Below are 26,602 nucleotides of genomic sequence, written 5' to 3'. Positions count from 1 at the left end.
GAGGCAGGAGGAAGATGGCGGCGGGGGCGAGGTGAGGTGTTGGCAGTAGAAAGGGGATCGGGTGCTGGGGGCGGGGGAACGCGGAGCGATGGCCCGCGCCGGCCGCAGGGCCGGATAAGAAGCGGTCGCGTCGCGGGTGTGGGAGGGAGAGAGGAGGGCGCCCGGGCGCCGCGAGAGTATGACGGGGCTGTACGAGCTGGTGTGGCGGGTGCTGCACGCTCTGCTCTGCCTGCACCGCACGCTCACCTCCTGGCTCCGCGTTCGGTTCGGCACCTGGAACTGGATCTGGCGGCGCTGCTGTCGCGCCGCCTCCGCCGCGGTCCTAGCGCCGCTCGGCTTCACGCTCCGCAAGCCCCCGGCTGTCGGCAGGAACCGCCGTCACCACCGGCATCCGCGCGCGGGACCGGCCCCGGCCGCCGCCCACCGGCGACTACGCTGGCGCGCGGACGGCCGTTCCCTGGAGAAGCTGCCTGTGCACATGGGCCTGGTGATCACGGAGGAGGAGCAGGAACCCAGCTTCTCGGACATCGCAAGCCTCGTGGTGTGGTGTATGGCCGTGGGCATCTCTTACATTAGCGTCTACGACCATCAAGGTGAGACCCAGAGCGGGTCGGGGGACCGGGGCCTCTCCGGCCGCGGGGCCCGCACGTCCGGCAGGTGTACCGGGGCGCGCCTCTCGGCACAGCCCTCCCGGCTCCGCGAGTTTCTGTGACCCGAGGCCCTAAGTGTAAATTACGGTGCTAGCGCTTTCGAGGAGAGGAGATAGGCTTAATTGAACACCTGCTAAACCTTTGACCTCGATTCATCGCCTTGTACATACTTAAAAATATTTCTTACCCGTTATCACGTCCTAGTAAAGTGGATGGTGTTTGTATACCCTTGTTTCACAAATGCGGGAGCTGAGGTCGCTAACATTTACAAATTTGTCCAAAGTTTGAAAGGTAGTAAGAGGAGGATTGATATTTTAGCCAGTCTGAACTTTCCTTCGGGTTCACCTTTTTGTTACACCGCAGTGGTTCCTCAGAGAGGCCCAGAGCACTGTTTTTAAGTCACAGCTCAGTGGCTGGGGACAAGTGGCATTTGAAGTAGGCTTATGAAAAGTACCTGAGAGCCTGGTTAGGCGGCCAGGAAAGTGGTCGCCTTCTGTTTTCAGCTGCCTGGGATGTTGTGCGATCCTTGATCCTCAGGGGCCAACACAGTACTTGTCCTCCCATAAGTTTTGATTGAGGAAATTTTCACGGTAGGGAATTTTTGTAGGTACAGAACTTGAACATTTATTGGGTAGCTACAAAGTTAAAGCGCAGTTCTTTGGATAGGCATATTCTTTGGATTCTTAACATTTAGTTCCATAGACTCAGGCTTGTGGGGGTAAACACATTCTCAGGCGTGGCAAAGAGAGCAACAGATGTTGAGAGTTAGTAACTGCTGTGAGAAGTTCCGTTCAGTCGCTCGATCGTGTCCGACTCTTTGCGACCCCGTGAACCGCAGCAGGCCAGGCCTCCCTGTCCATCACCAACTCCCGGAGTCCACCCAAACCCATATCCACTGAGGCAGTAATGCCGTCCAACCATCTCATCCTCTGTCATGGCCTTCTCCTCCTGTCCTCAATCTTTCCCAGCATCAGGGTCTTTTCAAATGAGTTAGCTCTTCGCATCAGGTGGCCAAAGTATTGGAGTTTCAGCTTCAGCATCAGTCCTTCCAGTGAACACCCAGGTCTGATCTCCTTTAGGAAGAGAAATTCTGATTGGAGGAACTCCCAAAGTTCCTGCAGAGGAGATAGTGTTTAAGCCAGGCTTTGAGGACTGAGTAGGAGATAAATGTTTTATTTGGGTCTCAGTCAAATGTCAAAAGCAATAGCATTTCCTTCCAAGTAAGAATGATTGAATAATGTTGGTATAAAGGAAAGAAAACTAATATTTTAGTCTCTGTTCAATACCTTAAATTAATGGTATGCTCACAGGAACTACAACTTGATTTTTAGCATTTAAATCTTTACCACATAGGCAGGTTTAAGTGTGACGGTTTGTCAGAAAGGGTAGGTTGAGATCAGACAGCAACTCCTGCAGGGTATTAGAGTTGTCTTTGATCAGCTGATCACCTTCCTTGCAGCCAGCAAGGAACATGGTGACTCACAGCCCATCATCATCAAATGATAGTTTACCCTGTAAGGTTAAAGTTAAAATACTTAGGTACTGAGATTTTATGGAACTTGCCAAAAGATCAGTAGAAATCACAAGACTGTAATAAGGCAACACAGTCTTTGCTTGAGCGATGCAACAGAAATACTGTCTGAGGCAAAAGTAAGTGAAGCAGAGGGGAAATTAATTAAAGCCATTGAGCAATGTGGTGAAGTTGGCTTTAAGTGAATCACTTATATTCAAGTAATTCTTATAAAGCAAGTACCATTATGTTCTAGTAGAGAAGAAAAATAAATAATTAAATAGAATGCAGTTTTAGTATTGCCACACTTCCTTATTCTGGAAATTCCTGTTCTTGAATTGCTGGTGTGATTCAGAAATATCCTATCATATTTGCCAAAGAAACCATTGGTGGTGAAAAGGAAGAAGTCAAGCTAACCAAGTCTTAACTGATAATCAAAAAGAGTTTTATGGAGCATTTTCAGTGCACAGACTCAGCACTTTTTGTCCTACTGTAAAAGCAATTTTGATGAGTTTTTAATGGGATAGGGGTTAATTTCATTGTTTGAAATAAGAGACTTTGAATTTACTCTTCCTTGGTATTGACTGATTGATTCATTCATTTAACAGGTGACAAATTGGGAGATACTGTTCTAGGCATGAGGCATCTAGGCCAGTGAAAAAGACAAAAATTCTTATGCTCGTGGAACTTACATTTTGGTGGAAGTGTGCAAATAGTATAAATGAGAAGAATGTATTAGCCCATAAAGGCAGTGAGGAAGAGTGAAGCAGAGGAAGGGGAGAGGAATGTTGAAAGTCAACGGTGGACAAGGGGGTACAGGTTTAAAAAGAGTGGCCAAAGAAAGCCTCATGGACTTTAAAAAAATTTTTTTTTAATTGAAGGATAATTGCTTTACAGTATTGTGTTCGTTTCTGCCATATATCAACATGCTGCTGCTGCTAAGTCGCTTCAGTCGTGTCCGACTCTGTGCGACCCCATGGACTGCAGCCCACCAGGCTCCTCCATCCATGGGATTCTCCAGGCAAGAGCACTGGCGTGGGCCGCCAGATCATCCATAAGTATACGTGTGTCCACTTCCTCTTGAGCCTCATTGACTTTTGAGTAGACATGAAGGAGGTCAGTGAGCAAGTCATGTGGTGATGTAAGAAAACTTATCCTTTTTCTGGGGAACTATATAGATACTTAAGCTCTATTCAGTTTTCTCAAACTTTCACTTGAGCCTATTTCTATGTAAATATTTAATTTATTTTAAAAAGCCTATTGACATACTCTTTAATGTCACATTTATTGAGTACTTGCTGTGATATAAAGCATTAGGACACAAAGAAGTACCAGACACTGTGTCCCTTAAAGAGTTTATTCTAAAGTCAGGGATAGTTACTAAAGATTATTATAAGCTAATGTATTAATGCTAGTGGATGACAGAGACTTTAAAGAGAGAAAAATCCATGAGGAACAGAGTTACTTCTCAACATCCATGCTTAAGAAGTATTCCCAAGGACACGGTACTTCCTTATCCCTGTCCATAGTAAGGAAGGGGGTGACATCTGAGATAGACCTTGCAAAAATAGGTAGAATTTGGATTACCATAATCAGTACAGTGGTCAGTGTGTGGCACACACACAGAGAATGGGGAATCCCTTATTGTCAAGCATTCCCATTAGAGAAGCTGGAACAACAGTAGTAGTAGTGTGTTGAGATCAGTAAATATGATAGGTAAGTTTATGTAATGAAAAGTTGAGAAATGAGGTAGAATAAAGACCTGGGCAGCTGTTCTGGTTATCTCTAACTTTGTAGTCTACCCCAGAGCATAGTGTTTTAAAACAATTTATGTGTTGACTTAGTTCAGGTGGGCAGTTCTTTCTTGATGTCTATTCTAATCATAAGGTTGCAGTCAGATAGTAGCTGGGATATAAAAGGTTTCACACCATATATTCAGCACCTGGTTTGTGATGGCTGGCATAGATGAGGATGGTTGGTCATCTGGCTTCACAGGGCTGGCTTAAGTTTCCTCATTTAACAGTGGCCTTAGGGTAGTCATACTTCTTTTATAGTTATTCCCAAAGAATTAGCCAAAGGCCACAACTGGACTTCTTATGACCTAACTTAGGAAACCATGCAGTGTTACTTCTACTGTATCCTGTTGGTCTGAGAAGCCACAGTTCAGCCCCCAAATCAAGAAAAGAAAAAAGGAGAAATAGACCTCAGTGAGAAAATGGCTTATGCAGAAGGGGTGGGGCTGGGGTGGAGATGATGGCAGCCATCTTGGAGATGAGCTACTTTACCACCTTAAATTTTTCCCTGTCTTGTATCCCTTCATTCTAATTCGGCTTCCCTGGTGGCTCAGATGGTAAAGAATCTGCCTGCAAGTGTGGGAGAGCCAGCTTCGATCCCTGGGTCTGGAAGGTCCCCTGGAGAAGGGATTGGCAGCCCACTTCAGTATTCTTGCCTAGAGAATTCCATGGACAGAGGAGCCTGGTGGACTACAGCCCATGGGGTTGCAGAGTTGGACGTGACTAACACATATATACATTCATTCTAATTACAGCTAGATCTAGACTGTATGTAATCCTTAGACAGAAAAATTCATTGCTACTTACCATGGTTTGACTCTGCAAACACACTGATCTTTTCGTTTCCATTTACCTGCACTGCTTCTTGATTATAATCAAGAATTTCTACAATAATTCTTTGACCTGTCAGAAATTTGAGTTTTCTCAGGAATTTCTTGAGCTCAGAATTCTAGAAGGGTAATTTGGCAATTTTGTGTACACTCTTATCATTTAAGCAATGACCATAATTGGGTTGGAACAAAAATTGGAGTTTGGAGCTTTTGGTGCTTTAGCTTTAGGGAGGCTATACTTGCCTGGATCTCTGTTAAAGTACGCCTTGATCCAAGTTACCTGGAGATGTATCATTATCTTCAGGGATGGAACCTGTTCCTGTTGCTCAGCTGTGTTGGTGCCATGCTGATAACCTTGCTGTAGGGCAGTATTTTCAAAACATGGTCTGTGGGCCATCTATGAATGAGTCATTGGGAGTGTTTATAAAAAGTACAGATTCAGCAGAGTTATTGGTCAGATCAAATTAGGCGAATGGGACCTGAGCAACTCTATTTTTATTAAGCTACTTACATGGTACATTTACACATTGAAGTTTGACTCTACCACAGATGAAAGGACATGCCGCTAGTTACATTGCATCAGATTATTCATTCGTCTTTTATGTTCCTTTCCATAAGTGAGGATGATCTTGGGTGGGTCTTAATTATTAGTTAATATTTTTTCTTTCTGCTTTATTGTTTGGAAGTATAGGTAATTTACAATACCATGTTAGTTTCAGGTGCACACCCAGGTGAATCAGTTATACGTGCACGTATATCCACTCTGTTTTAGATTCCTTTCCCATGTAGGTCTTTACAGAGTACTGAGTAGAGTTCCTGCTGCTACACAGTGTGTCCTTATTAGCTACCTGTTTTATGTATAGCAGAGTATATATGTCAATCCCACTTTCCCGGTTTATCCATTCCCACCACCCTTCCCCCTGTAAGTTGGTTTTCTACAGCTGTGGCTCTCCTTCAGTTGTGTAAATAAGTTCATTTATACCTTTTTTTTTTTTTTAGATTCCACATATAAGTGATATCATATTTGTCTTTCTCTGACTGACTGACTTGACTCAGTATGACACTCTCTAGGTCCATCCATGTTTCTGTAAATAGCACTATTTCTTTCCTTTCTATGGCTGAGTAGTATTCCATTGTATATAATACATACCACATCTTCTTTGTAACCATTCCTCTGTTGGCAGACATTTAGATTGCTTCCTTGTCTTGGCAGTTGTAAATAATGCTGCAGTGAATTATTACTTACTATTGCTATAAATTGGAGTGATCTGGAATAAGGCATTTGCGTCTATGTGAGGATTTAGCAACAAAACAGATCTTTTGTATTCCTCTCTGTAGTGTTATATCCGTGATTGTAAAGCCATACTCGATGTCTCATGAAACGGTTTTGTGGCTCAGAGTTTTCACACTAGCATTAAAAACGATCTGCCCTGTACACTTCCAGCCCTCCCAACCTCTTTCTCATTCTTTTATATGCCTTTTATTGTATCCATGACCAGGTACTTGGTGTCCCCTCCTTCTGGAGTGTCCTCTTTTCCTTTTCTTGGCAAATGGCTATCTGTCAGAAAGCTATCATTGCTCTTTTAAGTGGTACTCTCTCTCAACTCTTCCATTCCTAATCTTGCTGTATCCTTGAATCTCCTTAAATGCTGTACATCTCCAAGTTCTCCATTTGGGGAAGTAGTAGTTGTATGTACACGTGCTCAAACTTTCATACTAGCTTGTAAGCTCCGCAGATGGTATCTATCCTCAGGTTGGTGTTTGCATGTAATGAGTAGGTCAGTATGTATTCCTTGAATTGAAAGAAGAGGCTGGATTTTTTTATAGGTAAGGATGATGAATTGTAATTTGTTTTCTAGCACCAATACCCAGAAGCCTTAAAATAGTGGGAGGGAAATGAACGTAGTTTGCCCTAGTTTACTTATTTGGCACACTGACACAGATGCTGTTGGGAAATATAAATTTATCAAGTATTGTGCTCCTTACGCTGATACATGGAGTTGCCAGAAGTGTTGAAAGTCTGAATATAAATGTGATTAAATTTTGATACACAGTCAGTACAAACTAGGGTACTTGTCTTCTCTTGAAGGGATTCTATTTCTAATCTTCACCTCCGTATAGTACATTGCAAATATAATACAGAATTCCACATTTATCTTAACATCCTGTGATGTCCTCTCCCCTTTTTCTACAAAGGGCTAGCAACCTGTCAAAAGCTATCAATAGATCCTTGTAAATCATTCTCACTATTAGCTGCTAGGTAGCTTCTCTTGACTATCCCAGTTTTGCTTTGTCTTTGAAAAGCTCTATCTTGTTTTTGAAATGACCTTGTTTTCTGAGTAGCTTTCTATTTAACCATAGTATTGGATTTATGTGTGAAAACAAACCTTTCCTTAATAGTAATAATTATTCTTTGTTGCACTGTTCCTATGCACCATATGCTATGCAAAGAAGTGCATTAAATCCTTAGCACATTAACCTGTCAAGAAACAGATTCAGAAAACCAGGAACCCACATATAGTAAGAGACAGATCTAGAATGTGAACCAGGTTTTATTCCAAAGCTTTTGTGCTTAACCATTATGCTGTACCAACTTCCACTAATAAGAGAATATAACCATAATCCAGGCACGTTAGTACTATTCCTGATTATGTTGGGTCATCTTAAAGCCTTGGTAAAGTGTTACTTATCTAGAGGTAATAAAGATAATTTGTAAAAGGTATTTAAAGGTAAATAGAGTTTTCTTCATCCACTAATATGAACGTTCATGCTGTGAGCTGTAGGACACACTTGACTTTTTTTTAATCAACTGAACTTAATTTTATGAAGCTCCTGCTCTCTGTTGAACTATTTCCTTGTCAGATGAGCAGAGTGTGTGAAGATAATCTCATTTTTAAGATGTACAGCCAGAGGCTTAGAAAACCCACACAGCTTGTTTATTTTATCTATCTCTGTTGCTGAAGAACTAGAGCTAAAACCCAGCCCTCGCTCTGTACCGTGTCACTGTCCCATGTATCTCTCCCCTTGCTACAGCATGCTCCTTCCAGGATAATTGTTGTTCTGTGAGGTACCGTACCCACTCCTATGCTCTTGCCTGGAGAATCCCAGGGATGGGGGAGCCTGGTGGGCTGCTGTCTATGGGGTCGCACAGAGTCGGACACGACTGAAGCGACGCAGCAGCAGCAGCAGCAGCAGCAGCAGCAGCATGAGGTATTGTGGGGCTTTCTCTTGAAACAAAATTATGTAATGGCTTATGAGATTTATTTTGTTCTGAGTACTTCAGTCATGTAAAATTTTATTGGTACATTAAAAAAATTGTCCTAAAAGTATATGTTTTCTTCTCTGAAGATTGCCTCAAAAAGTGTTATAATTGGATTATTAGAGAATTAAATGAGGATAACCACCAGATAACTTACTTAGGTGTCTCGTTTAAAAAGAAAGGTAGAAAAAAATAAATAAAAAATAAAAAGAAAGGTAGACTATTTCAAAGGATGGGTATTTATTTATTTTAAAAAAAAGTATTACTTTAGTTCCTTAGCTGGTGAGATGAGAGATTGTAACGAGATTGGTTCAGTGTTTATCTTGCTTTTCTTTCCTTTCTTTATCATGTCCTTATAAACACTTGCTTTAAAAATCTGTTTCTATTGAAGAGAAGCAATAGTCACAGCAAAAGTTTAGATTTCAGATTTAAAAAAGATATACATGTGTATTTTGAAAGTCTCATTTTCTAGAATTGATTATTCAGTTCATATAAATTTTAGAAGAAGCAATATTTAAGATCTGTCCCTTACTATATGTGGTCTAAGGACTTCGCTGGTGGCTCAGATGGTAAAGCATCTGCTTACAATGAGGGAGACCTGGTTGATCCCTGGGTTGGGAAGATCCCCTGGAGAAGGAAATGGCAACCCACTCCAGTACTGTTGCCTGGAAAATCCCATGGATGGAGGAGTGTGGTAGGCTACAGTCCATGGGGTCACAAAGAGTTGGACATGACTGAGTGACTTCACTTTCTTTTCTTTCTTTTCTTACTATATGTGGGTTCCTGGTTTTCTGAATCTCAGTTTCTTGACTGGTTAATGTGCTAAGGATTTATGATAAACTGGTTTGATCTCCTGGCAGTCCAAGGAACTCTCAAGAGTCTTCTCCAGCACCACAGTTTGAAAGCGTCAATTCTTCGGTGCTCAGCTTTCTTCATGGTCCAACTTGCACGTCCATACATGACTAATGGAAAAATCATAGTTTTGACTAATCGGGCCTTTGTCTGCAAAGTAATGCTTTTTAATATGGCTGTCTAGGTTGGTTATAGCTTTTCATAACCTGTGTAGGGCATATTTAATTCCACTGTCTTTGAGATATTTTCCCTCTTAGCTTCCATGACATCATGTGTGTTTGGATGTCTTCCTGTCTCACTGCCTGTTCCTTCTGGCTTGTTTGCTCCATTTCTAAAAGTTGGGATATCCTAGAAGTTTGTGCTGTCTGTATGCCCTTGTCTTTCTGATGTTCACCCTATCTCCTATATCAGGGGTCAGAAAACTTTCTTAAAGGGCCAGGTAGTAAATATTTTAGACTTAGTGAGCCATATGGTCCCTGTCACAAACACTCAGCTTTGCCACGACAGTCAGAAAGTGGCCGTAAATGAATGGTGTGACTGTGTTCCAGTGGCAGTAGTTTGCTGACTCTTGACCCAGATAGTTTTCCCAGTCCTTTTGCTTTAATTATCATCGGTATGCTCACACTCAGGTTTGACTCTCCAGTCCTTATGTTTTCTATAATTCCAGGCTCCTGTATCTAACTCCTTACCTAACATCTCCATGTTTATTTTATTAGGCATCTCAAAAGCTTAACATGTCCAAAACAGTACTCTTGAATCCGCCCCCCACCACCAGACCCTGCCTTGCTTGGTTTATTTCTCATCTCAGAAAATGGGAAGCCACTACCTTCCAGCCAACTGCTCAAGCTAAAAATTGATATGTTCTACCTCTCGTCTGTCATCAGGCCTCCTTGATCTTCTAAAAGATATTCCGAATTTGCCACTTGGTTGTGGTTCTTCATTGCAGCCACCCAAGTTTTCATTATTTTTCACCTGGATTATTGCTTTAGTGGCCTCTTAATTTCTCTTCAGTTCTGTTCTGGCCCCTGTATAATCCATCCTTTACCCATCAACAATGTGAACTTCTTTGGTAATATTATTCAAACTCTAAATAAAACTTGCCAGTAGCTTCCCATTGTACTTGAAATGTTTACTGAATTCAGAGGCCTTTTTTGTTAAATAATGCAGTTGTTAAAATAATCATGAGATTAGCACCAAAGAAGGATACATGTTGTACACGTGGGAGAAGCAGGATACAAAATTGCTTGGTCAGGTATGCCTGCTGCTGCTGCTAAGTCGCTTCAGTCGTGTCCAGTTCTGTGCGACCCCATAGATGGCAGCCCACCAGGCTCCCCCGTCCCTGGGATTCTCCAGGCAAGAACACTGGAGTGGGTTGCTACAGGTAGGCCTCACTCACTCACTCACTTCAGTCGCTCAGTCGTGTCCGACTCTTTGTGACCCCATGAATCGCAGCACGCCAGGCCTCCCTGTCCATCACCAACTCCCAGAGTTCACTCAGACTCATGTCCATTGAGTCCGTGATGCCATCCAGCCATCCCATCCTCGGTCGTCCCCTTCTCCTACTGCCCCCAATCCCTCCCAGCATCAAAGTCTTTTCCAATGAGTCAACTCTTCACATGAGGTGGCCAAAGTACTGGAGTTTTCAGCTTCAGCATCATTCCTTCCAAAGAAATCCCAGGGCTGATCTCCTTCAGAATGGACTGGTTGGATCTCCTTGCAGTCCAAGGTACTCTCAAGAGTCTTCTCCAACACCACAGTTCAAAAGCATCAATTCTTCAGTGCTCAGCCTTCTTCACAGTCCAGCTCTCACATCCATACATGACCACTAGGAAATACTAAAAACCAGAAATAGTCGTTGTATGATGATGAGATTAAGGGACATTCAGTTTGTTAGGATGGATGGTTATGGGACATTTCCTTGTTGTCTACACTTTGAACATCTTATACAGTTTTTAATACTAGAATTAAAAAGGCTCTTTCTTAAGATATAAAAAGAGATCTACATTTTGCTTAGTGTTTATCAAAAATACCAAAAACATTGTTGTCTTTCTGAGGTCTGCTTTCCTAGCATAATATTCTATTCTTTCATGGAAATTGTAGACTTTCCGGTGTGTGCTCGTGTGTGTTTTTAAAAATTTTGGCTCTTCCATATATCTTTTCTGTATATATATATTTCCAGATAGTTTACTTGAGGGAAATTGTGCATGAGATACAGTTGTAGAGCAACAAGCATAATGTAAAAGTCTTTAAATCATTATGGCAAAACCCTAACTTTAGATTCCTAAGTCATCTTTAAAGATCAATTATCTGTTACCCTGTAACTTCTTAAAAACCTTAAAAAGAGCTCTAGTGTTAGTTTTGTTTTGTTTTTAAAGATTCTGTTCGTTTGTAAAACGGCCAACTTTCATTTAACTTTTGGGGAAGGGAAGTTCAGAATTTAATAGTAAGATGAATTTAGCGCTGTTTATCAGCATTACATAGTTACTGAACTGAATAATTGGAAGTCAGGAGACCTGGATTTCAATCCAAAGGCTTAGACTCCTGACCAAGGGCAATTGCTTGGCCTTGCTGGGTCTGTTTTCCCCTTTGTAAAAGGACAGGATAAAATAATTCTTGCAGTTCATTTTTATATAATTCTGTAAAACACAGGGTTCTCATGAATTTGAGTATTTGCTAGTGTTATTTCTAAATGTGTGCTGCTCCCTTTTGCATAAAAGGACTTTTATTATGGTTTCTTTATTTTTATTACATCATTTTGGCTTTAGTTTAGATTCTGTGAAGGCAAACAAGATGAATTATGATATGAGAAAATGCTCTCCACATATATTACAATATTGCCAGAGGAATTGCCTGTCTTAGTCAGAGGCATTCTTCCATCTTGTCGCAGATCTTGTTATGTGAAGTGTGTATGTGTAGACTTTGAATCCTGAAGAAAACTGTAGCCCAAGAATATTGCTTATGGGAAGTGTTAGTAAGATAAGAACCATAGAGTGTAATCATATTTCTGGATGGTGATCAAGCTGCAGGGTATCAGGAATTACTTTGCTGGTAATCTGTCTTTGCATTTAGTACTTTTTTTGCATTTAGTACTTTTCAGAAACTACTTTTTAATTTCATCCTTCCATCTAAATCAGCCAAGATAAAGGTTCAGTTTAAAATAACTTTCTGGAGGTCTTTTTTATAAAAAGTATTTGAATCTCTCTGAAATAATTTTCCTTTTTAACAGCATTTCTGCCTGTGTGCAATAAGGAAGTGTCTCCTTTTATTGTGAGAGGTTCCTGGAAACTTCTTAAAAATTCCATTCAGTGTCATGTCCATTTAGGTTTCATTGTTATTAGGTGGCACTTTGTGGACTGATAATTTAGTTTATTAAATAAACATTGAACTCCTGCTACGTGGAAGGCACCTTAGGGGAAAAGAGATAATAAGACCCAAGTTCACAAGTAAGACTACAGTTCAGTGGGGGTGGGGGAGAGTTAAGCTATAACTAATAAAAGTAGAATATTGGTTTGTTAAGGAGTTTGAGCAGATGTTTGTATTTGCAAGAGTGAGGTATGTCAGAGGAGGAATTGGGCATATCTGGCTGGAGAGAGCAGCTTCTTGGGGGTAAATGACATTTCAGCTGGCCTGAAGAATTAAGAGAATTTTACAGATGTGGGGCTGGGGAGGTAACAAAAGTTGAAGGTTAGAGTCACTTCAGGTGTTTTGGGGGCAATATAAAGCAATCAGATTTGCTGGGTAGAGAAGTATAGAAAAATTGGAAGACTCAGTTATGTTATAAACATAAATTATTTCTACCTACCAAGTGTGGAAACGTAACATGGAATGTTAATATGGATCTGCACAGTTTGTTCCTAATACTGTAGATTTTTGTGAGCATTTTGGGAGCCATTTAAGAGGTTAAAGTTGGAATGTGCCGGGCTTACAGATGTACCCAAGGAAGATCTGTCTATAGTGATACTCGCTAGAAGGGGCAGAAGACCCATCAGAGGGTGGTTGTAATATTATAAAGAAGACTGTTGCTTGAAACAGTGGGGACAGTGGACAAAGGGAAGTAGGTTCAGGGGAGCGTTGCTGTAGAAGAGTCAAGGGTTAGCATTCGATAGGGCTGGTGGTGGTAATGCCAGAGAGCAGAGACTGTGTCTGGGTAGCTATTGATGATGTTATTAGAAGGAAAACAACAACAAGAAGGGCTTTTTTAAAGTTTGGTTGGTGTTGGTGGTGATTTTTTAAAATTATATGAGCAGCAGTTTACAGCAGTTGTGGTTTTAAACCACCCACTGTCCCATCAACCTTACATATTTACTGTTCTCCTTTAGGCTTTGTCCCTAAGTACATATAAGTTTTACACTTTAGTACTATTTCTTTCTTTTAACTTGATGCAATGTAAGTGAGAGCTTTTTTGAAAGATAAGCTACCAAGTTTTAGATTTGTTCATTTTCAGATGCTTACAGAACTTCAAGGTGGGATTAAATGTTTGAATAAACTCAAAATGTTGGGAACCAAATGCCGATCTTTTTTTTTACTTAAAATTTTAATATTTTGTTCATCATGGATGTTTTGCATTATTTTTAAATTTTGAAAGGTATTACCTTAAGTTATTATTAATTTTAGTTATTAGGATTTTTGCAACGCACAGCCTCCTGCCCCCAGTTTTGCCTCATTCATCTTGTCCTGGTCCTGATGCTGGGATTTAAAGTCTCGTAAAGAACCAGAGGAGGAGGAGCGCATGGACAGAAAGAGGGCTGAGGCAGAAACGCTGAGGAGTCGTCTCCATTTAGGGATGGAAAGAGGAAAAAGATTCAGTGCAGAATGAGAAGAGGCCATTCAAGGAGTAAATTGGGAATTGATCCAGAAGATAATTCAAGCAGTCTGGGATGAGGATAGGATTTTGAGAAGGAAGAAGGTCTCTGACCTGTCATGGTCTTTCCGCAGACCTTTATTTGTTCAGTGTCTGTTCTGTGCTTGGGCTTCCCTTGTGGCTCAGCTGGTAAAAAAAATAAAAAGTCTGCCTGCAATGTGGGAGACCTAGGTTGGATCCCTGGGTTGGGAAGATCCCCTGGAGAAGGGAAAGGCTACCCACGCTAGTATTCTGGCCTGGAGAATTCCATGGATTGTATAGTCCGTGGGGTCGCAAAGAGTCGGACGTGACTGAGCGACTTTCACTTTTCTGTGCTTGGCCCTGTGCTCACCTCTTGTAGGTGCAACCGTAAGAGCCCTACCCATAGGGCTTATTTGACCTACCCCTGTCGTGAACACCCTTTCCCTATGTCTTTAATCGCTTTGACAGTAAACCCACCTAAATCATCCATCATCAGCTGTCTAAAACTAGTCTTTTCCTTCAAACCAGTTCTTTGTAGAATTTCCCTACTTTAAAAAAATATTATCAACTTCTGTTTCCCAGGATTAAAGCCATGGAATTTTCTGTGTTTGCCTCTGTTGTTTGTTCTCTCAGCTCTTTACAATGAATTCTTTTTCACTGCTTTATCAAATTATGTGTGGACTACTGCAGGAGTCTGCTGCCAGTCCTTCTCTATACTGTTGCCAGGTTGGTTTTCCTAAGGATGAATATTTCGACACGTTTATACATTGCCCGGAAAAGGTTGGTTACCCACTGGGTAGGCAAAATGAAGTAAAAATTAGGCCTATTCCCTTGCTCCTTTTCTCAAATCAAAAGTAGTATTTGTCTGCCTTGTGAGCATTCAGTGCTTTTTTTCTTCACGATCTATCTTCTCCATTTTCTTCTGTCTTTACTTTCTGAGGTCAGCTCAGCTTAAGTCTTGCTTGTTTAACAAAACCTTTTCTTAATCAAAGAGACTGCTTTTATCTTTGAACTACTGATAGACACATACTCAACCAAGTTGGCATTATACAGCATATTCAGCAGATTCTGTGTTACTGTGTATATATATATTTTTTTATTATGTTGTGTCTCCCAGTTGATCTTTGAGCTGTTTTGTTAAAGACAGAGCTGACTGAGAGTACAGAGAAGGAGCCCTTGATAAAGGTCTTAAGAGGCAGTGGCCACTAGAAGGCTTGGCCTCTCTGAAAACAGCCAAATTGTTTTTTATTAGAGCTCTCTATATTAATTGTTTCTTAATAGCTCCTTCATCTTTCTCAGAGATGCGATAGTAGCTGTAGTTTTTACTTTCATGTGCATAGTTGGAGGATCAGAAAGAGGTTTATGTAGTATATTTTCCTGCTTTACTTGAATTTACTAAATTTTGACTTCTGCACTTTTGTGTGTTCTCTTTGTTGTTGTTGAGTCGCTAAGTTGCGTCTGACTCTTTTGCAACCCCATGGACTGTAGCCCACCAGGCTCTCAGCCCCTTCTGTTTTTCTCCTTTTTACATAATTCATATTATTCTTACTGTTAAAAAAAAAACTAATCAAATTGAGATAACAGTATCGCATGCACAGAGTGAATCTGTAAGGAAAGTAGTCTGGGAGAGAGGGAAGATAGAAACTTTGGACCGCTGCTGCAGTTTCTAAATGCTTGGACAAGTCCCTTAAGGGTCTTTCTGAGACTTGGGTCTTAGTTTCTTAACCTGTAAATGAAGATGTCAAGTGAATGGTCTCTGAAAAGTTCTTTATAGGTCTGAATTTCTCTCATATTCATATTGACACGGAATTGTTACTCCTGTCCTTTTTTTGACTTTAGTCCGAGGCCAGATTCTTAAAATAACAGCTTTGTTGTCATGTTTTCCTTTTAGATTCTAGTTTAGGATTAGTCATCATGGCTTCATTTGGAATTTTTTCAGTTCTGGATCCAGTATTATTTTCATAACAAGCATCCATTAATTATTGATGAGGATAAATTAACCTAGTTGACATGTACTTCTTTTTTTTTTTCTTTTTAAGGTATTTTCAAAAGAAATAATTCCAGATTGATGGATGAAATTTTAAAACAACAGCAGGAACTTCTGGGCTTAGATTGTTCCAAATACTCACCAGAGTTTGCAAATAGTAATGACAAAGATGATCAAGGTAAGCATGAGTGTAAAATTGAATACCTAACATATGCAGATAAAGTTTTTTGTGTTTCAAGGCAGATTCTGTTACTCCTTTATTTATTAATTTTGCCCTAGTGTTTATTATCACTACCTTTAATCATCAGGGTTAGACTTTTCTTTCTTCATCTGGTTAAAAGATAATTTTCAGAAAAAGAAAATCATGACTCATACATATTAAAAAATAAACACATGTTAAAGATTTTACTCAACTCAAACAACCAGGAATCAGTAGATTTTATAGCGTGTTCAAAGAGAATCCAAAGAGTGGACACACTTATAGATCAAAAATATTAAAATAAATAACGTGAATAGAGACAAAGCTTGTTTTTCTACAGGATTAGAATGAATATAATTGAATCTCTACCAGACAAAGAATCGCATGTCTATAAACAAGAATTAGGCAGAGCTATTAGTTATCTAGAATCCTATCAAATGTAAAACAGCTCCACAGAGTAAGAGTTTGGAAAGGTAAACCTGTGTGCTATAGACAGCTCATTCCCATTGAAGCAACTTGTTTTCTTCCTGCAGCCTTTATTTTTGTCTTCTGTCTGTGTTATTGCTGCCTATGCTGTGATTGTAGGTGGCATTTTGGGTGAGCAGAAATTGTAAGTTACCCTATAACTGAAAAGCAGAGACATTACTTTGCCAACAAAGGTCCGTCTAGTCAAGGCTATGGTTTTTCCAGTGGTCATGTTATGGATGTGAGAGTTGGACTGTGAAGAAGGCTGAGCGCCGAAGAATTGATGCTTTTGAACTGTGGTGTTGGAGAAGACTCCTGAGAGTCCCTTGGACTGCAAGGAGATCCAACCAGTCCATCCTAAAGGAGATCAGTCCTGGGTGTTCATTTGTAGGACTGATGTTAAAGCTGAAACTCCAATACTTTGGCCACTGATGCGAAGAGCTGACTCATTTGAAAAGACCCTGATGCTGGGAAAGATTGAGAGGAGGAGGAGAAGGGGACAATGGAGGATGAGATGGTTGGATGGCATCACTTGATTTAATGGACATGAGTTTGGTGAACTCTGGAAGTTGGTGGTGGACAGGGAGGCCTGGCGTGCTGTGGTTCATGGTGATGCAAAGAGTCGGACATGACTGAATTGAACTATAACTAAAATTTCTGTTTTCTAGAGGATTTATTCATAGATACAAGGTCATTCTGAGCACTTTAATAAGACTGTATGTAAATAAATACACAAATGTTATGTACAGGTTCTTTCAGAGCAAAGTAGCTAGGTATGCTTTGATGTTAAAATTGAAGGGCGTGAAAGATTCTTGTTTACTGTAAGAACTGTACTTTTTCTTGAAACTGATTTTGAAGTATATTTGGAAGAGGGTATTTTTTTTAAATATCTTATTTTTTCTTCCAGTTTTAAATTGCCAGTCATCAGTGAAGGTGCTGTCCCCAGAAGATGGAAAAGCAGATATTGTAAGAGCTGCTCAAGACTTCTGCCAGTTAGTAGCCCAGCAGCAAAAGAAATCCACAGATTTGGATGTAGATATGTTAGACAGTTTACTTAGTAAGTCGTGTATGTTTGTTTTTAGTTCTGTCTCACAAGGATGCTGTATGAAGGAGAATGTCTATGTCTCATTCTTACCATAAAGCCTGATTTTGTTGTACTTACTATGTTTCTAAAGTTTAGAGACCCACATAGTTTTGAGATGATAAAATTTGTAGTCACCTCCTTTGCTTTCAGAATTATTGGTAAAGGAGGGGATCTAAAGGGATTTGGGGGGCAGTCCTTAAAAATAGAACTTCTACCTCCTTCTTTTAAAATGTATTTTGCCTTATTTTATCTTTCAGTTTTATTTAGATAAAATGACATACAACGTTCCTCTTTCTTCTTAGTTTGAACTGTCTGTTAAGTTTAAATATTAAGTCTGAACTTAACAGCTATTTAGGAAGCAGTCCCGGGAATATGCTACTACTATCATCTGCGACTCCTTTGTTGGTATTCCTTCTGTCCTATTATACCAGCAATACCACTGAATTTGTCATCTTATGCTGCATGTAACATTATATTTTAGCTATTTTTCAATTGCTTATAAAAACCTTCAGTTTGTTTATTCTTTCCAGAGTTCCTTAGGAACTTTTTGCCTTAACTTTATGGTCCTTCTGCTTACTAGTCTTATCCTTAATCCTTTTGAAGAAAGGCAATAATTTTAATAAATTCATGTCCATTGTTAGCTTTTATAGCCATACAGTTTCAAATGTATTTTTCATTCATTCAGATAAATTCTCCATTTACCTTGTGACCAGAAAGTTAGTGGCTGAACTGAGATTACTAGAAACTCTTAGAACCTGGGTCCCTTGGATTATAGCATCTTTTCTGCTACATCATTGATTATTTATATTTAGATTTATTTTACTTTATTTTTTAGTAGTTGAAATATTTTTTATTCCCCTTTTCCTCTCAAGCCAGATCTCATATGGAAAGCAGCTTGCAGAGCAAAGAATGGCTAGATCTTGGTTGAGGCAGGTGTACAGTCTCCTCTTCCCGTCCTGGGAAGCTTGGGCTCTAGGGAATCCTGAGACCATTTGTACTGTATAGCTAGGAGTTGGTCTTGCCCTGTAAAATCGGCGCATGTGGAGGGAAGGAGAATAGACAGCTTTTAAAGTTGCTTTTCATCCCTGAAGTTACTTGGTTCTGTGGCCAGAATAAGTATTTGAGTCCTTAAAGCAGTGTGGGTCTCAGGATGCCAAGACAACACATAAGTTTAGTCTTGAAAGATAGATGGGATTTGGGGACTACCTGTAGAATGGGTGGGAGTTGCGATGCCCCTCCTGGTCAGGTAATCAGTCCAGTTAAACAGCCGTTAGAGAAAATTTCCACATTTGGAAATAACAGATATAAAAGTATATGTTGTGCCAAGAAATTGGGGTATGGAACATATAAATAAAGTTTCTGAAGAGAACAGATACACGAAAACATAAGAAACCAATTTGATGAACAGATTTTGCTGTAGGTCGTTTTTTGGTAAGCAGTGTGTATTAATTTCATATGTGTGTTTTTTTTTCTTTCCAAGGTTCAAATGGTTTCCCTGACCCTGATTTAGTATTGAAGTTTGGTCCTGTGGACAGCACACTAGGCTTTCTTCCCTGGCACATCAGGTTGACTGAGATTATGTAAGTAGTTAAAAGTGTACTGACTTTGGTTCAGTCCAGCAAGTGTTTCTTGAACCCAGCACCATACTGGATGTGGTGGGAATTCCCAAAGAATTATTGTAATACTGATCCTTTCCCTCAGGTGTTTGACGGTATCAGTGGTAAAATAAACACCTATATAAATGACTCAGACAGAAGAGTTTTTGTGGTTGTGCAGATATTTGGTATTAAAACTAATCATCATAGGAGATCAGGAGTGATCTCTGTGGGCCAGAGTTGCTGATTCTGCAGAAAAGATGTAACTTAATGCAAAATGTGTAAAGGGGGTAGAATTTTGTAATTAGAGAAAAGGTAGAAAGTGTAGGGAGTGAGCTGTAGGGAACAAAGAAAACCTAGGGGGCAAGACATGAGCATCACGTTAGAAGGAAATAGGTAATTGGCCATACCAATGCAGAGACTTAGTGTTAGAGTCTAGTAGTATATGGTGAAGTCTGATAGTTTGGGACTTTTGACATTGAGAATGCTTTAAATATAAGCATAAGGAATGTGTGTAGTTATTAGAAAGGCAGTAGGCAATCAGTGGGAATGGTGATTTTGGAAGATTTGTTTCACAACTATGTTTTAGAGTAGATTGGGTCTGGGTAAGAATGAGCTAAAATGACAACTGAAGAGTCCATACCTGTAATTTATGAGTGAGTACATGGATGAGAATGAAACTGCTTATTTAGAACAGAATTTGGCAAACTTTTTGAATAAAGGGCTGGAGGCTAAATATTTTAGATCTCGGAAGCTGTGTCTCTTTCAGAACTGCCGTTCTCTGTTGCAACTAAACACAGGCCAGTATAGCTAAACAAGCTGGACGATTATGTCAACAGATGTGTGTGACCGTGGTCTCATAAAGCCTTGTTTACAAAAATAGGTGGCAGTCTCCTGGACTGTAATTGCAGACCCCTGACTTAAAATAAAAGAGAAGGGCAGCTCAGTGAGGAATACAAGAAAATTAAATAGCCCAATGGGACTCCCTGGTGGTCCAGTGGCTAAGCCTCCAAGCTCAGTGCGGGGGCCCAGGTGCCACAACTAAAGATTCCGCATGCCACAATGAAGATCTCACATGCCACAGCTAAGACCCCAGCACAGCCAAAATAAATAAAAATAAATATTAAAAAAGAACCAAATGTCCATCAGTAGAATAGTTAAACTGTGGCACACGCATACAGTGAGATATATGTAACACTTAAACTGAATAAACCGGATGTAGAAGCCGCATATATCTACTGAATAAACCTTCAAAAATATGACTGAGTAAAAGAAACAAGTTTGCAAAATAATATGCACTGTTTGATACATTTGAAAGCTATACTTATTTCATGAAAGTGGATGCCATTGGGTAGAAAAGGAGGAGAGATGATGAGATGCTTCACCTCCTTCTTACTTCCATCTGGGGCGGATAGTGCTCTGGCTGGTATCCCATGCCGCTTTTATGGAGTATTTATAGAAGGGAAAACTGGATAAAAGTGAAAATGAACTAATTTTAAAAATATGCATCACAGGTGAATCTCACAAACATAATATCGATTGAAAAAAAGCCCAGACATAAATAAAAGAATACACACTGTGGAATACTGTTGATAGAATTTGCTGCATGAGATAAAGCACATGTGGAAATTAAATAAAAGAGAGAAACTTAGGAACCTAAAAATATATTTTAATTTTGGGTCCTAGGAGAAACATACTATGAATTCTCTTATTCATGAGAACTAATTACCAAGTTTACTTGCAGGCCTAGCACTTTACTAATTGCAGTAAAAACTAGAGTAGAAATGAAGTGACTCCTGAGCTTTTAAGCCTTAGTGACTGGATAAATTACAGTGTCATTGAGACAAATGGGAAAGTCAAGGAACCACTGATTTTGAAGGAAACAGGTTGAATTCAAGAATAATATTTTGAGGCCATGGTCTGTTTAGACTTAAGATGGCAGATGATGATGTAAGATTGGTGCTTGGATGGAAAGTCACAGTAAGGGTCGATCTTTGGGACTTACCAGTACCTAGGAAGCGTAGAATGTAAACCAACAAGGACCTACTGTGTAGCCCAAGAAACTCTGCCCAATATTCTGTAATAATGTATATGAGAGAAGAATCTAAAAAGGAATGTGTATATGTATAACTGAATCACTTGGCTGTATATCTGAAACTAACACAACATTGTAAGTCAGCTGTACTCCATTAAGAGTAAAATTATTTTTTACAAGTCCCTTTAAAATGTCAAAAAAAATGTATACAGGGGTTAGTTTTTATTTGAACTCTTTCACAGTGAGTTTAATAATCATTTAGTAGAACTAGTTTGATGTACTCTATGCTTGTAATTTACTTTCTTCGGTTCTTAATCTTTTTGGTCATTACCCTTCTGGTTCCCCTCCTCCAAATTATAGCGTATCATCTAATTGCTTTTTCCCCCTTTGATTTTTTTTTCCAGCTCTTTGCCTTCCCACCTAAACATCAGTTATGAGGACTTTTTCTCTGCCCTCCGTCAGTATGCAGCCTGTGAACAGCGTTTGGGGAAATAGTGATTTGCTGGTCGCGTGATTTGATTTCAGGCTTTTGGAGAAAAGGACTCAAGTGACTCTGATGTTTACAAAGCACCTATGAAACCCTGTACACACCTAGTTCATAATCCTCATAATTTATCAACAAACACAAAAAAGTGTCTTACTTGAGAGTAAGAGTATGTGTGAGCGAGTGTGTGTGTGCGCGCGTGTGTGTGTGCATGTGTGTGTGGAAATAAACTTATAAATGAGGAAGTAGTGGAGAAGGAGACATGGTGAGCTTGTACCTTTGAGCAGATTGCAGCAATGTTTTAGGAGCTGAAATTTCAGATTTAAAGGCTTCAGCCCTAACTACTTCCCTGTTTTTCTGGGGAGAGAAAGGGGCAATTAAAGGTATTTTGTTGTTTAGGGGGGTCGGGGAGTAATTTTTGTTCAGTTTTTCCAAGTGACCAAACTTTAAGTTTTAAGAATAATATATTGACATATGAAATGGAAGCATTCTGAGTTTGAGGGATGGAGTTCCGTGTTGTTCACATGTTAAAAGTTTGCTCACCTTTGGAGCAGAGGGAATACCTGTTTTCAGACATCCGTCCATTTTCATCTCTTCATTATTATCAATGTGACTTGAAAATGTTGCTCTGTTGTCTGTGTTCTGGGTTGTGAAGATCATTTGAAAAAGAACTTACATTGGAAAACAATTTTAAAATTTTTAAATATTGTATGAGACAGTCAAAAAAAAGGTAAAAAGTCATAATCTGAAAAGTAAAGGTGGAAAGGTTCCCAAATAAGTAGAGAAAGTTTTGATTTCCTTTTCCATTTGGTGGGCAGTTGGCGAGATAGTACCCAGAGTTGGTTTAAAAAATATTTCCATTAACTATGTTTATTTAAAATAAGCATTTGAGGGAAGTTACCAAGGCAGCTCTTTTCCTCAAAAGTAACCTGTTCCTCTTTGGAATAGCACATGTACGGCCATGTTAGTACCCAGGATTTTTACTGAGTAAATCCTGACGGTAACTTTGTATTGAAAGATCTTTAAGTGAGATTGAGGCCTGTGTAGGTAATAAAATAATGCCACAGTCTACAAAAGTAATTTAATTTTGCATGTTCTCTTTCATGGCAGAGAACAGCACTGGTTTTGTTATTTTTTAAATGAATAGATGATTTTTTGATAGGTGTTTAGTAGTTCTCCCCTCTCTGCTGATACCTGGACAGAAATCATTCTTTATATATTTGATGGACAGTTTTCAGAAGAATCTTATCAACAGCAAGTGCACAACAGTTATCCAGAATGATACGTTTAGGACGGAGTAGTTTTAAATACTAGGTCTCAGTCTGAAAAACAGCAGAGAACACTGGATTTGGAAAGCAAGGTCTGGAATTGCTTGTCAGATTCTGAGTCTATGAAGAATAAATGTTTTGACTTTGGATTCCAAAACTCCGTTTATGATTTTAAAAATGCACTTGAAATAAAATGATTATAAACTAAATTTTGGTTCAGCGACATTACTTTGCACATTGTAGTTCTTTGTACATTGTGAGACTTTTTTCTCAAGTCTTAATTTATTGCTAAAAGCTTTGTGTGATGTGACATCATATCTCTAAACTTTACCAGAGATTTTTTAATTTCTGTCCTCCTGTACTGTCATCCATGTTCTACTGAGGCTTTTTGGCCTTAGTTGAAGACTGAATTTATGCCTTTTATATATGTGTCTTTTTTAAACATTCTGGAATATATTTGCTTTTAATGAATTAAATTTGATGGGCCCAATTGAAGTGAAGGGATTTCATATTTGTTGAAATGAAGTTAGTCAAATTACCCACTAGGATATAGCCAAAGCCCTACAGGTTTAACAGTTGAGATTTTTGTATTTTTATTTTGTCCTTATATTTCATAGCAGTGTAGTGTTGTAACCTATCAGAGTAAATCTATAATCTGACATGAGTCTGTTATTGTGCTAGATGGGAAGAAACCCTTAAAACAAGTTGCTAAGGATTCTGATTTCAGATTAGGCATTCCAGTTTCTTTCCATGAGGTTAACTGCCAGTACAGTCTCCACAATTTGAATGACATCAACCATTCTATAATTCCTGCCAAAATCACCTACTAGTTATCATTATCAGGGCTCTCTTTGCACTCCCAAGAAGAACTGAAAACTTTAAAGTGTTGTTTGTCTTTACGTGTTTTGAAGAGTATATTGTTTCTTCTTGACACTCTCCGCAATGGAAAAATTATCAAATTAAGCCTACCTTACGGATGGCAGCTTGGAGCCTAGCAAGAGGTTGAAGGTTTGAATTCCATTCCCAATTCTGATGGTGTTTTGTTTCTTAACACTGATTATTGTTAGAAAGTTTGAAAGCTGGTTTTGATGTGAATAGCAAATTCTGATACATTGTGACTAAGGCTGAATAGTGCCTGTCTTAAGAGAGGAATGTGTTATAATGTTGATGAACAGTGCCAAATACACTGTGCACATCTACAAGTTAATCTTTGAATGTATGTTCCTGGATTAGCCCCCTCTTCCTGTGTGATGGTACTGTGCGTAGTCAAATCCTTGTGATGTTTTGTATGGCGTAGACTTTGGCAACATGTAAATAATGTGTAAAGTTTTTATGATTAAGGAATCAAATTTATTGAATTTTATTATTGAAGGTTGAAACGACGTGTATGAACAAAAACAATAAAAGAATATACTCTTTTCATGGACTATAGTATTATGTGAATGCTACATTTATTCTAAACATGTAGGGACTGCAGAAATGTAATGAGAAACTCATGACAAGACAGCAATACTATTTTTTTAGATGGTGTGTTTTTGATTGAACTATATTCTCATTTTTACCAGATTAAACATTTGGAATCTTAAATGTTAATTTGCTTTTTGCTAGGTAAAAGTAAGGTGAAATTGAGCTTTGCTATTGCTAAAATTGTCAAAATTCGAGAATAAGTAAAATCGGAATAGTTTTTTTTTTTTTTTTACTGAATATGGAATGCCAAATTGAAAATGTATATGTGTACTCTTTTAGAAAGGAATTTGACAGTTCTCGTCAAACCAGAAAATAGAAGGGTAAGAGCTATGGTTTTTCTTATGTTGCGTAGAGTATTCACTTTCTAACTTGAGAATCTAATTGTAAGGTAGTTGACTTTTTATGCGTAATTTTCATCTGAAATCAAGTTTCTCAAAAGTCACCTTTTAACTTAATAGGAAATGCCGTTAACAAAAGCTAGTGTAGAGGAAGTTCAAAAAAGTTTGAAATAAAACCCAGGAAATAAGGATGCTGTCAACAGTTGTCCAAGAATCCTAGTTGATAGGCCATATCCTTGATAAAATTGGTGGAAAAGGGAAGTGCAAAAAGAATTTGCTTGCAACTTTAAAAAAATACATTCATTGTAAAAAAAAAAAAAAGAATTCAGAGAAGCAAATGTAAAGGAAAAAACTTCTAATACCATCATTCATTGATTACATTTTTGGTGACAATCCTATAATTTTTTGGTATTTATATTTAAATGGATCTTACTGTAACAGGTTTAATAAAGAAATTCCTTTTAAACTACAAACCCCAAATTGAGTGTTGCATTCTGTTTTGTGTTTGGCTCTTGTGTCTGGATATAAACAGTTACATCACATGAAAATAAAATGTTTGAAAAAATTATAGTCCGCATTGAGTTGTCCTTAATGAGTACTTAGCCTTGGTCCAGAATCTTCAAGAAATTTTATACTCGTTTCTCTTCCCTCTATCTTCTAGAGATTCGAGCACTATAAATTAAGCATCTGGATTTAGCATCCAGATGATGCAAAAAAAGGTGTAAAACCTTTATGTACTCCCAGGTCAAACTTTGGATTATCTGCTATTGACCATTTTTATACTTTTCTTCATTAGCACTAATAATTTAACTTGCCCTTGTAAGAACAGGGGAAAAAATCTGTCTCAGGGAAGGAAAACCTGACCAAAATGATGAAATCAGAATGATAGAATCTAAGTGTCAACATAATAGTTTTACTTGTATAAAAGTATATACTTCCTTTCTGATGATTGGTTTCAACTGCTAAATCTTTCATAAATTTGGTCTGTGAACCATTCCTCTATTTTGATAAGTATATTTTGCCATGTCATTCCCTAGTAACAGCCGTATGTAACAACTGCCTAAAGATAACGTGTACAGAATTCACTAGAGAAGTAACGGGTAATGTTAATAGTAACTGTTTTCCCCAGAGAGGAACCTATGTTTTAATTAGGTTTCAGATAATTAGAAAGTGGGACAACAAAATGTGGACTTTGACTCGACTAGAGATACTTGACAGCATCTATGCAATGTAGTTTACTCCAGCGGGAGTGGCTTTGCCCACTGCTGGACATTTGACAGTGTCTGGAGGCAGTTTTGTTTGTCACAGCTGGGGGAGGAGAGGAGCACTGGGATCTTACGAGAAGAGGCCAGTAGTGCTGAGGCTCAGAATCTTTGAGGAGGGTTGCCTAAAATATGCTGTACATAATTGTGGGGGAAACAATTTGTTTAGACTTGAGTCCATAGATCATAGTTTAGAGATGAAATATTTATATGCATATTTTAATTATATGATGATATATTAACTTTCCCACTCATGAGTTCTATTCATTATTTTTACATTTATCTTTGACATTTTGAGATACCTACCAGTTTTCCAAAGCTTGTCAGCTTTTGTCTAAATTTATTTGAAAGTCATTTTTTTTGAAAGATAGTAGTGTTATACACAGCTATGATATTGTAAGAAATCTAATGCTTCAAATGACTCATTGTATAAACAAGTTAGCAATTTCATGCATCCTGTAGGTAATTTATCTCCAAAAATTAAACATTATATGTATTTTTAAGCTTTTTAGTTTGTATTGGGGGTCTAGCCAGTTAACCATGTGATAATTTAAGGTGAACAGCAAAGGGACTCAGCCATACAAAAAACTATCTTTAAAATGCTTGTATATACGTTGTACACTTATTTTTGAGATCCTGTCTCCAAGAATAATAATAGGTTTTATATTTCTTTACCTCTTTGTTTTTAAATAATTTACCTTT

General features: G+C 38.8%; 1 protein-coding gene across 1 annotated transcript; it reads left to right on the top strand.

Annotated features, from left to right (window-relative positions):
• Positions 1-24,959, top strand: NUS1 (NUS1 dehydrodolichyl diphosphate synthase subunit). Its single transcript, XM_018053021.1, has 5 exons — positions 1-593; positions 15,756-15,881; positions 17,275-17,424; positions 18,932-19,031; positions 21,486-24,959. Exons 1-5 carry the CDS (start codon positions 179-181, stop codon positions 21,574-21,576), a joined length of 882 nt encoding a protein of 293 aa, XP_017908510.1. The 5' UTR covers positions 1-178; the 3' UTR covers positions 21,577-24,959.

The sequence above is a fragment of the Capra hircus genome, chromosome 9, assembly GCF_001704415.2.
Source record: "Capra hircus breed San Clemente chromosome 9, ASM170441v1, whole genome shotgun sequence".
Taxonomy (NCBI): Eukaryota; Metazoa; Chordata; class Mammalia; order Artiodactyla; family Bovidae; genus Capra; species Capra hircus.
The sequence above is the reverse complement of the archived record's forward strand: the minus strand, read 5'-3'. Positions and strand labels throughout refer to the sequence as shown.